Source organism: Agelaius phoeniceus, chromosome 22 (genome assembly GCF_051311805.1).
Source record: "Agelaius phoeniceus isolate bAgePho1 chromosome 22, bAgePho1.hap1, whole genome shotgun sequence".
NCBI classification, from domain to species: domain Eukaryota; kingdom Metazoa; phylum Chordata; class Aves; order Passeriformes; family Icteridae; genus Agelaius; species Agelaius phoeniceus.
The window spans coordinates 1254053-1266482 of record NC_135286.1 but is presented as its reverse complement, the minus strand read 5'-3'; the positions used below and the strand labels follow the sequence as shown (position 1 = coordinate 1266482).

General features: G+C 51.9%; 1 protein-coding gene across 1 annotated transcript; it reads right to left on the bottom strand.

Annotated features, from left to right (window-relative positions):
• Positions 1-599: 599 nt before the first annotated feature.
• On the bottom strand, positions 600-7595 carry CNR2 (cannabinoid receptor 2). The gene is made up of 2 exons (XM_077189528.1): positions 6872-7595; positions 600-2436 (listed from the first exon to the last, which is right to left on the bottom strand). The coding sequence occupies exon 2, from the start codon at positions 2368-2370 to the stop codon at positions 1321-1323; it is 1050 nt and encodes a 349-aa protein (XP_077045643.1). The 5' UTR covers positions 2371-2436; positions 6872-7595; the 3' UTR covers positions 600-1320.
• Between the last annotated feature and the right edge of the window lie 4835 nt (positions 7596-12430).

The window sequence follows — 12430 nt, the reverse complement described above, 5'->3', positions numbered from 1 at the left end:
ATGGCCCAAAAATCGGGCAATGTCCCGGGGAGGGATGGAGGGACACCAGGGATGGCCCAAAAATCGGGCAATGTCCCGGGGAGGGATGGAGGGATAACCCAAAAGTCGGGGAATATCTCGGGAAGGGATGGAGGGACACCGGGGATAACCCAATAATTGGGGAATACCCAATTGAGAGGGAGAGACAATACCCAATTGAGAGGGATGGAGAGACATCATGGACAACCCCAACCATCGGGGAATATTCCAGGGAGGGATGTAGAGACCTCGAGGTCTCTAGAGACCTCGAGGATAACCCCAACAATTGGGGAATATCCTGGGAAGGGATGGAGGGATAACCCCAATAATTGAGGAATATCCTGGGAAGGGATGGAGGAACATCAGGGATAACCCCAACAATCCACCCTGTGCATCCCTGGAGCGATGCCCAAACACTCCTGGGGCTCTGGCAGCCTCGGGCCTGTGCCCGTTCCCTGGGGAGCCTGGGCAGTGCATCCCCTGGGACACAGGGCAGAGTGCAAGGGCCTCGAGGCCGTGCCCCAGCCAGGCTCATCCCTGTTGGAGGCATTTTGGAGCTGGCAGAAGCCCAGCTGCTCCAGGTCACCGCTGAAGGGCCCTGTCCCACTTCATTGTCCGTCAGCTAAAAGTGCTGCTTTTGCGTAATTTGCAGAAAAACAACCCCAAACGAGTTCCTCATGCTCAAAGTATCTGCCCCAGTTTGGGCTTAAACTTGTCACCTGGAGAACTTTGTACACCAGGAAAGAAAAGGAAGAAAACCCTGGAAAATGGCTTGTATGTTTAATCACATAACATCCCACAAACACCTGTGTGCTTCAGTCAGTTCTCCTGAAATCTGCTGGAAGAAATGTGCTGCCTGCAAGGTCCTGTCTGCCCCAGCTCTGGCCAAGTCCTTAAGCCCAGAGCACTGAGTGCCATGTCCAGGTGACACCTGCAGGGATGGGGACTCCAAACCTCCCTGGGCACCTCCTTCCAAAGCTTTTCCATGAAGAAATTCCTGCTGATGTCCAACCTGAACCTCCCCTGGGGAGAGATTATCATGGGATCATGGAATATCCTGAGCTGGAAGGGACACCCCAAGGACCATCCAGTTCTGGCCCTGCACAGGACACCCCAACAATCCCAACCTGTGCCTGAGAGTAAAGTCTGTGCACTTCATGCCCCAGTGTTGAAGGGTGACATCAGCAGGAGCTGTCTCCCCATCACAGCTTCCCTCAACTCCCATCAGAAGAGAAAATAAAAAGAAAAGTGATCCAGACTGTTCCTTCCAGGCTGAGTGAGTGGATCTCCCCCGGTGCCTCCCTACATGGCATGAGTGTCCTCGCAGACGGTCTCTATCACCGAGGACTTGTGGGTGCTCTCTGCTTCTGGGCTCTCCTCAGGGGCCTTCAGCTGCCTCCTGAAGTGGGACAACACCCTCCTCAGGGAGGAGAAGAGCTCCTTGCTCCTCAGGGCGTAGATGATGGGGTTGACCATGGAGTTGAGCAGGCAGAGGGTGCTGCAGAAGGCGAACACCTTGCGCAGGCGGTCGCTCAGCCTGCCGAAGATGCTGTAGATCATCAGCACGAGCACGGGGGACCAGCAGAGCATGAGGACAGCCAGCACCATGGCCAGGGTCTTGGCCAGCATCACGTCCATCCTCATCCTGCTGGTTTGCCTCTCTGCCTGTGCCTGGTGCTTCTCCATGTAGGCCACGTGCTGGCGAGCCCTCCAGAGCACGTGGGCGTAGGCGCAGACGATGCAGCCCAGCAGCACCACGACGAAGCAGATCCAGCCCGACAGGTAATTGTCATCCACAAAGGGGAACAGCTCAGAGCAGGCAGAATCCAACGTGCAGCAGTTCCAGCCCAGCAGGGGCAGGCCAGCAATGATGGCACAGGTCAGCCAGAGCACGGCCAGGGCTGTCCAGGCCCTTTTCCTGGTCATCAGGAGCTTGTACTCCGAGGGCCGGCTGATGGAGAGGTAGCGGTCCAGGGCTGTGAGCAGCAGGCTGCTGAGGGAGGCAGAGAAGGACGTGTTCACCCCTCCCAGCTGCAGCAGGAACACCTCCTTGGAGAAACCGGCCTCGTTGAACACGTGGAAGTTCACGAAGCTGCAGACAAAGATGACGCTGGCCAGGATGTCAGCCAGGGCCAGGCTGCCAATGAAGAGGTAGGAAGGCTTCTTCCTGATCCCAGGGGATGAGAAGATCAGGTAGAGCACCAGGGAGTTCTCAAAAACACACATTGTCCCAAAGAGGCCACACAGGATACCAATGCTTATTTTCTGTGCCTGCGTGCTGAGCACCATGAAGCACTCCATGGTGTTCCCGCTGCACTTGGAGGCGTTTGCAGGTATCCTGCAAGAATCCATGGTGGTTACCTGCAGCTGGGAGCTCACAGAGCGCCTGCTGCTTCCCTCTGCACTTCTTCAGGTGCTCTGGAAAAGGTGGAGGTGAAGAGGACTTAACAAGCAATACATTTACCCAAGATACTTTCTTCCCTGTAGAGGCAAGTAAGGAAAATGAAATCAGCCCACAGAGAGCTGCTTTCAGGTCCGCTGCCCAACCACTGGAGCCAACTTCCATGCTTTTCCCAGCTGTTTGTTTGGCTGAGACCCATTTCCTACAGCCCAGGGAACCCTGGCTGTACCACCTCGGTGGGACACCACAAGAGGGAAGCAGCACCCCTGAGAATTGTACAAATCCTGAGCCAGATCCTCCCACTCCTCCAGGACTCACTGCTCAGGGCCAGCAGCGCTGGAAGGGATGGCTCAGGGGACACCAGAGCTGTGAAAGGCTTCCCAAGGGGAGTGCAAAACTGCCACAACACGGCTTTTTCATTGCTAGCAGCCCCAGGCCAGGCTGCTCTTCCTGCCTAGGGTTAGGGTTAGGGTGGTCAGAGTGATTAATAGATATTATTAGAGGTTAATTAGAGATCGATATTGGAGTACAGGTTGGACATAGAAATGGGGACATGCAGGACTGAGACCACCTGAGCCTAAAAACCCCTGTCCACACCCAGAATTAGGGTAATTTCATCAATACTTTTAGCTTCAGCAGAGGTGTGATGGAAGGAAGTGCCTGATTTTACACAGGGAAGATGCTGAGCTACTCTGTGCACTCTGCAGCAAGAGCTGGGTTTTTCTCTACAGTTCTGCAGCTCAATTTAACCCCCTTCATCTTCATAACCTCTCCTTGAGGTGTTATTTTCTCCCATTCTTTCTGTGGATTGCACAGAAAGGTGTTTAAAGCAAGTTGTGCAGCCTTGGATTTCAGGGAACAAGGTCATCGTAGACTTGTGTAAAAACACACTTGTGTAAAAACACACTACAACAAGCAGGCGAAGAGGCAGCTGTGGGGTACCCCAAACCTGCCTGGATTACAGCAAAATGCTGTGCCCAAGCCCATGGAACAGGACCCCCCTTCCCAAAAGCTTCCAGGATCCCTCATGCAGGCAATGGGATCGTGAGTTCCCTCTGCTGGAGGAGAGCACTGAGCTGACAGCGTTCCCTTTCCCCCAGAACAAACAATTCACTGTCCCTCGCTGCCCTGGGCTCTCTTGTGAAAGAGGAAATGTCCCAAACACCCGAGGCACGGCCAGGATGTGTGACAGCCACAGAGCAAGGGAGGGCTGTGGGTTCCAGCCTCCTGTGCCCCTCTCCTGCCTGCTCTGTGAAATTCAGCTGCTGCTGGAGGTGACAGCAGCCAGCACTGCCCAGCAAACCTCAGTCCGTGACATCTCAGCAGAGATGGGTTTATAAAACATGGGTGTTTTAACTAGCCTGGGGACTTCCTTCCCCACTGATTCCCCCAACACTCATCTCTCATCCTGTGTTTCAGGAGTTGCAAAATACCCCAATGACTCGAGAGGCTGCCCAGGAGGTGACAGAGAAGAGCCCCAGCCCCACATTTGACTCCTGCTGCCTGTCAGGGCTGGGACAGTGGTGGCTGCAGGGAGTTCAGTGCAGGTTTCAGGCACAGCAGGGCAATCCTGATTTCCTGGTTGGGATTTCTTGGTGTTCCAGGCTGGAGGAGTGCTGGACTTTGGGCTGAGTGTTGCAGCAAGCTGCCCTCCTCTTACATCAGGCTCCTGCATGGGGTAACAACACAGGAGCGGATGTTGCCCTCGGATCTCAGTGCTGCTGTTTCCTGCAGCCCTTCTCAGGAACAGCTCCCAGGCAGCAGGAATTACCAACTGCTGTTATTAAACCTGACAAAACCCCTCCCTCTGGAGGGAGATGGATTTAGCAGACAGATGGACTTCTCATACAGCAGGGCTCACCAGGGACCAACTGCCTCGAGTTTCCAAACCTCCCCAACCAAACCCCAGCATCCAAACCAAGACATTTCTTCATTAAGCAGCCTCCAGCATCACCTTGGCATCCATTACCTGCAGCCAGCATTCCCAGGACCACCATAAATCCTCAAACCTGCTGTTGTGCAATATCCAACTAACATCCTTAGGAGCCTGGAAACCACTGAACACCAGGCAAGGGAGTGAAGGCAGCAAAATGCCATCCCTGATGTATGCTGCTAGGGGAGAGAACCTGATTATAATGTTAAAATAACTTCTGTGCTGCCTGTCCTGGCCCAGCTCTCTCCACTACGCTGAAAAAACTCAGATAAGGCTCAGTTCAAAGTCGTGTGCTGGGCTCACAGCAATCAGCCAGCCCTGATCTTCCTCTTCCACATCTGTTCTGTCTCAGGCTGAATGACAAGGACAGATCTCTGCTCCCCAGACCCTCCTTGCAGCTCCTGTGTCCATGAGGGAAGCACAGAGCTTGTTCCAGCAAAAGGTCTCCTCTGCACAAGCATGAAAACACAGGCAGTGCCAAGAGCTCCTCTCCTTGCACTGCCTGTCCCTCCTTTTTTTTGCTTTTTTGGCCACAAAGCTGCTTTTCCCTGCCCAGGGGACATTTTCCTCTTGTCAGATGGGCCCCTGGGTTTGTTTGACCGTGGCCTCTGCCCCCTGCCTGCCTTAGCTCCTGGGGAAAGTGCCAGCCCATATCTGGTTCCTAGGGGAGAGCTGACCTGCAGCATCCTCCATGGGCCAAGTCCCACTTCCAGGGTGGAAACCCCTTTCCAAGAGCAGATCCCCACTTCCTCAGCAATTCCAGCCCCAGGCATGGCTGTGCATCATCCAGCCTGGCAAGCCCAGGGAGTCCCAGCCCCATGGGCTGAGAGCTCAGCTCCACAAGAAAGAGCCAAGTCTGGCCCTTAGCTCCAGGGGCTGTGGCACAGAGGAGCTGAGATTCCCTGGGCTTCTGCACAGGATGAACTCTCTGATCACAGCACAGCATCTCCTGCCAGCAGGAAGGCCCAGGGTAGGGAATAATTGCCAAAACAACGTGGCCTTGCAATAGGGAGCCCCCTTGGCAACAAGATCAGAGCCCCAGCAAACAGCAGGGAATGAACAAGGAGTGAGTTATCAGGAACAGAGCCCAGATCAGATACTTGGGAATGCAACATATTCCTGATGCACCCCAATGACTGCAGAGTGAAACCTCCCCTCCCATCAGATCTGCTGCAAGCCCACTCACTCCAGCCTAACAGCTCCAAATGGCTTTGGGGGAAATTCAATTTCCAAATGAAGGAGTCCTTTTCCCTCTCAGTGCCTCGCTGTGACTGATTCCAGCTGTGGGGCTGGCAGTGCCCTGCACACAGCAGCACCAATCCTGCTCCACTTGGGATGGCTCTGCCCTCTCAGAGCCACCACAGCATCCTGCTGATTAAAAAGTTATGTACCAGTTGCTTAGATAATGTAAAATTAAATTTTCCTGGTGCAATCAGCCAGTGCATTGTGCCTGCAGCACTCTGAAAGTGCTCTTGAATATTTCATGTTCAGAATATCTGAGAGTTTTGAGCTTTACAATAAAATAAAATGTCCTAAATGATCACCTACTACGAACATGTGCAGCGATTTATGCAAAAAATTGTCACTAATGCTTGCAAATTTCACTTGCTGAAGAAACAAAGTATCTTTTGCTTTACAAACATTTTAGTTTATATGTGATTTCCTGGTTTAGTTGCAGAAGTTTTTCCATTATTTTGGAATCAGCTGTTCCCCCTGGTTTGTCCTGACCACATTAAATGACACCGAGTGGAATTCCCTCCCTGATGTAAGACCTGTCTGCCTCAAATGCCACACTGAAGATTATTTGATTCTTTATCAGCTCTGCCCATTGTGACTGCCTGAGGGACAGTGAAACCCAGGATGGGTGGGTGCAGAGCAGCTGCAAGTGCCACTTTGGGTACAAAGCAGGGCAAACCAGGGCTGCTCTCACTGCACCAAAACCATCACAAACACTGAACTCAGCGTCACATCCCTGTGAGACATTTGGAAATACCTCTGCCAGAGAATCAGGGAATGCTGTGGGCTGGAAGGGACCTTAAAGCCTGTCTAGTGCCATCCTTCCACCATCCCATGTTGCTTCAAACCCCATCCAGCCTGGCCCTGGACACTTCCAGGGATCCAGGGGCAGCCACAGCCGCTCTGGGCACCCTGTGCCAGGGCCTCCCCACCCTCACAGGGAAGAATTTCTTGGAACCCATTCCCCCTTGTCCTGTCACTCCAGTTCCAACATTAACAATTCCCAAAATCAGCTGCAAAGAGCTAACCCACAGCCTGCTATGAAGCCCTTACCTTTCATCTCCTTAAGAAAGGATCCATCCTACAAACCAGTTTCCCAGCCTCTGTTACACATTGCCTTGCAGTCTATCCCAAAGAGCTGATAGAGAATCCCAGGAATCTCCCGTGCAGCCGAGTCTCCCCAGCCTGCCTTGTGCACGGCAGCACCGAGGGCTCTCAGGGGCGATATGAAAAAGGGCCCAGGGCTGCAGGATGCTGTGGGTCAGCAAACACAAACCACTCACCTCCCCACCGATGCTCTGGGGCTTCCCATGCCTCGGGCTCTCAGGGCAGCTGCTGCAGCTGCGGACAGCGCCTGCTTCCCTCTCCTCTCACGGCACTTCTGGTTTCCTCTGTGTTTCTTGAACCATTCTGGTTTATTCCCCTGGGTTGGAAATCCATCAGTGTGAATCCTTCCTCTGCTTCCTTGCTCTCTGTCACATTCTTTTGGAGAATGTGTGTCGGGTTTTCTTTCCTTCCTCCCTTCTCCTCTGGGTGTTGTGTTCTGCTGCCTGCTCGTGCCACATCTACAACCACCCAAACCCTCTGGCTTGCTGAAATTGTCCTCCCAGTCCCTCTCATTTCTCCTTGTAACTGTAGACTTTGAGGCAAGAGACATTCAGGTCCTCCTTCTGATTTCTCTGGGAACATGGAAAAGTACGGGGGGGAAAAAAAGCAAGGAGGCAGATGTGGAAGAATCTGGATGTACCTGGCTGTGTGCAGGTCTAAGGGCAGGATCAGAAATCTGCTGTCTGTGCCTGCAGCTCCACGAGCAGCACAAACCTCACCTGTGCCCCTGAATTTCTCTGTACACAGTCCACTCATGCCAGAAGAACGAGGTGATTTTCTCTCTTCAAGTGGCAGGAAAATCAAGGTCTTCAGCTCCACAATCTGTATGGTCAGGAAGGACCTGGGGCTGCAGAGGCTGTGGTGCTGCTGTACCTGCTCTCATCCATCCATCCATCCATCCATCCATCCATCCATCCATCCATCCATCCATCCATCCATCCATCCATCCATCCATCCATCCATCCATCCATCCTTCCTCCAGTGACCACTTCCCCCTCGGCTGGGCTGGGCTGTGCTGGTGCCGCTGGAAAGCAGGGACAGCTTTCCCTGCTGGGTGACACCTGGGACAGTATCACCGGTCAGGGGGGACAGGCGAAGCAAGGACGTGATCCTTAACCCTTGGCTGCTCCTTACCTGGCTCTGCCACCCTCAGAGCCACCCCACAGCCCCATCCCAGCCCCAGCAGCGCGGTTCCCCAGCTGGGAACTCGACTTTCCCTCCTGCTGGGATCGCAGTTCCCTCACTCGGTGGCATCACCAGCGGTTACACCCCGTCCTCTCCAAACCCCGCTTTGCCTCCTCGCCCTCGAGCACCGCGTGCGGCTCCGGGGTTCGGCAGCGGCCGCCGGAGCTCAGCGGTGCTCGGCTGCCCTCTCCAGGGAAACCCGGACAGCGCCCGGGGAAAGCTTGAGGAGGAGGCAGAACCGGGAACTCGGCGCTTCCTCCTGGCCCCCGGCCGGGAAAAGGGGGTTCCCTTTTCCCCGGCTCTGCAGGAACTGCCCGAGCCTTCCGGGCTGGGAGGGGGTCTGGAAACCACAATAACCATGAGAGGCATCACGGGCTGGGATGGAAGCACAGGAGATGATGGCTTGTCAGCTCTGTCCTAAAAAATAATTCTTCCATTCTTGTTTCCAGGAACTGAGAAATTTTGCAGGAGCCGGTGCAAGATTGTAAAGAGCAGGTGAGAAACAGAAAGATTATTTATGCTGGTCCTGAGTTCCAACAGCAGCACCTAGCTCCAAATTATTCCCTGCTCTAACACAGCTTCACATCCAGCAGCATCCTGTGAAACATGCACCCAAGTTTCCTCTGTCTGCAGGGAGAACTGTTGTGTCACAGGAAAGATATATTATTATGGCAGCATAGTTAGAAGCTTTTGAATTGACTCTGATTTATAGCAAAAATTGTCCTGCCAGACTAAAGGAAAACCGTCAGAGCTGATTGTTGTAATGTAAAGGGTTTTTGCTGGAATAACCCTGCTGTGGGAACAGCCCCATGCTCGGGGTTGAAGCAATGCTTCAAGGAAAGGGACTGTGAGCCTGGTATCGTTCAGGAGTGCAGGAGTTTCTGTCCCCAGAGCAGAGTGAAGAGCCCTGGGGCTGTGCTGGGACACTCAGACACCAGCCCCTGCTGGAAGGGTGTCCGTGCTCTGTGGGAGGACAGGGATTGCTCCTCTTCCTCTGACTGTTGTGTTTGCTGGGCTGAATTTAAAAACTGGGTGGTGCAGATAGGGCTGAGGGTCGGGCACTGCTCACCTTGATAAGGTGTGACTCAGAGAGCCATGGTGAGTGACTCTACTGCACTCATAGGGAAAATGCTCAGAAAAAACCCAACCCATCTTTACTGCCGTGTCTAGCACAGCTCCTGAGAGCAAACAGGAGTTTGGGGCTTGGCTGGGGGATTCTCCTGTGCACAAACACCTCTGCTGCTCTCGTGGAGGGAGGAGGGTTCAGGTAGAACTGTTTTCCCTGCTGACAGGACGTGAACCAGGCAAATTGATTTACATGGGCTGAAGGTTCCTGCAGGGCTCTGTGACTCAGAGCCGGTGTGGGTTCTGAACGAGGAGCTGTTGAGGCAGAAAACAGGGCGTGACTGGGCAGTCGTGCCTGGATGTGTTTGTTTTCCAGAGTGGGAAAAGCTGTCAGCTGTGACAAAGCTGCTTCAGCACAAGCCCTTTACACCCCCCGGGCTCGGGCTTTGGCTGAGAGCTCTGTCGGTGTCCAGGGGGGTTTCACTCCTGCTGCTGTTTGCTGGTGCTGTGCACACCCCACACACCAACGCACAGTGCAGGGCTGGATGTGATCTCACACTCACGAGATCCAGCAGGGCAGAGGATGGAACTCGTGTTCTGGAGCTGATCTAACTCAGGTGCTGGTGGACACCACCTTAATTCACGTCTAAAGCGTATATCAATATACTTATAATGAGATTTAAACAATAAAAATGTGTAGTTTTATCACACTGTTTGGGTTCTTGAGCCTCTTCTCTATTTACCCTGCAGAGGTTCAAATGTGTGCTCAGTTCCTGTAGCTCACTGCTGTGAATATCCTGAGCTTCATTTAATGAACACAGGTCCTCTGCCAGGCAGAATAAAGGATATTCTAAACATTACTGTACACCCAGTGCTTCCATGCAGATTTTAAAGAAAACACAAGCTCACACGTTTCCCTCATAAGGAAACTTAGATTAACAATCTGGTTAATGTTTGGCTCAGGTGGAAACGTCTAACGAGTTTCAAGTGTGTCATGGGGCTCTTGGAGCCACAAAATGTAAACATCTTGGGTTTACTGAAAGTCACCCACTGCCGGAAACTCGTCACTGTGAAATAAAACTGGGGCAATGCTTCACTATTGATTTAACAAATGAGTCATCCATGCTGCAGACTTCCTGCAGCATCCACGCTCAGCAGCTCCACTGAAACACTCGGCCAGAGTGTGTGTGTGTGCTGAGATCCAGCTCAGCCACAGCTGGGAGCATCTTAATTTGGGGCTAATGAAGCTCTGGAGGCTTTGTCTTCACTGGGACTTGCTGGTTGGGGTAGTGCCAGCACAGATGGAGCTGCATCCCTGAGCTGGATTAATGTTTGCTCTGAGAGGGAGTGGAGGTGCTGAGTGAAAAATAAAAGTGGCTGGGGAATTCCTTGAGGTGCTGTCACTGTGGCAGCAGGAGCGTGGTGGGGAGCTGAGGAGGATTTGGGTAACAAATCTCCCTGGGAACACGAGGGAAGCTGGGATTTATTGCAGCCATCTTTGGACTGCCTGGAGGGAGTGGAATCATCCAGACAGGGCAGACACTTGCACAATAGAAAACTCCTGCCTGTGCTGTGTGCAGGTTACCAGAGGATGCAGTGGAGGTCACTGAGTCTGTGGCACCACGTGTCACAGCAGGGTGGGTTTGGAAGCACTGTCCTGTTCCAGCAGCGTTTGAGGGTTCTGCCTCTGGAACTGGGTCTGCAGCACCTGCAGGGCTGCAGGACATCAGGGTGAGCACAGCACGATCCTGGAGGCAGCTACAGCATCCCAGCCTGCCCATGAGTACCTGAGGTCGATGTAGTGTCACATGCCTAGGAGTCACAGATGTTACATCGAGACCTTTGAAAAGGAAGGGGGTTTAAAAATCAGCATTTGAAGGAGTGAAGTCGCTCCTGTTGAAGGAATCTCGGGTGGTGATGATAAAGGATTGAGACAGAACCTCAGGGTTCAGTCTGTGCTGAGTCTTTAGGATGCAGCAGAACTCGAGTGCTTCTCTCTGTGTTGTGATTTCCACAGCCCCAGGAACATCTCCTTTCCTTCCACTGCAGGGGAGGAAATCAGCCCAGGGCTCTAACAGCTGAAGGGTGAATCAGAACTTTGGAAGCTGGACTTTGTGGTGTTTGGGGTATTTGTCCCTTTGATTTAAAAAATACCCTCGTGTTCCTGCTCGGCCTCCAAATGACTCCATTTGTTTCAGTGGAACAGTTCCTGCACAAATACAGGAACGGCTTATCACTGACATTTCCTGCTCCCCCAGGCTGAATGTGTCAGCCTGACCCCGAAACCAGCTCTGAAAGACAAGATGTTTCTTTAATTATCTCAGAGATAGTGAGGACAAACAGCCAGACCTTGTGTCATCCTTGTTCTGAACTGAAAAGTACACGCTGTTGTGCTGCCCAGACAAGAGCAGAACATTTGCAGCCTGCAAAATGCTGTTTCTCAATCCCACTGACACGTCCTGGCTTGAGAACCTCCACACGCTGGGGTGAGATCGTGCTTTAGCAGAAATAAACACACCAGAGATAGAAACAAAGCAAAAATCTGCCGATGTGCATTGGAGGAGAGCTGTTAATTAATGAGTGGAATTTCCAGGCTTACAGCAGATATTGTTGTCTTCCATGTAAAGGCAAAAAAAGCTGCTATAAGGACCTCAGCTATTACATTGTGCCAAGAAATCCAAAGCAAAGGGAGAAAAACAAATTAATTTCAGCTGGCTTTGTTCTAACGTACAATAAAGAACAGGAACAAAGGTCTGGGCTTAGGTATGTCAACACATCTTGTGTATTAAAAAATATGCTGGCTTTTTAAAGAACTTCAGGATGAATACAAACTTCTGTTAGAGTCTTTCCCTTGTCCTGGGTTGGGTCAGAGCCCTGTAACACCAGGTCAGTAAGGAAACAGTTTTGTTTTAGGGATAAAACAGGATTTTTTTCCTTCTGTAGTTAAGAATGCAGGGTTACTCAATTAAACCAGGGTGTTTACTTCAAAATAAAAACTCTGAATGTTCATCTGTTGGTTTTAAGTACTGCCCTGACTTGGTGGGGTTGGAACTGAACTCGTTCTTTTCCACTTTCTTTGAAACTTCTTTTTTTCAGCCTTTAATGTGGTGCACAGTGCTAGACTGGCCTCACAGTGGTGGGCAGGGAACAGTCTCACATGTGTGAATTTCTTATGTATACCTAATTTTTAATCATTCTACACATGGCAAAGTGTAGGTTTTTTCTTTGAAACGATCCTTTGAGGCACAGTAAGAGAATGTGGATATAAACACAAACTGCAGCCACTGGCAGGGGCTCCGCATACCCACAGCTCTGTTTTAAACCTGGGAAATCTTTTCCCTGTCTTTTGACCTGAAATATCGCTCTACATCATTTTCAATACTTTAAATTTAAACATTAAATAGTTTAACAAAATGCAGGCTGGGGAACGGGTACAACACACCCGACACCGTCCATTTAACACCAGAGCGCTGCGGCCATCTCCA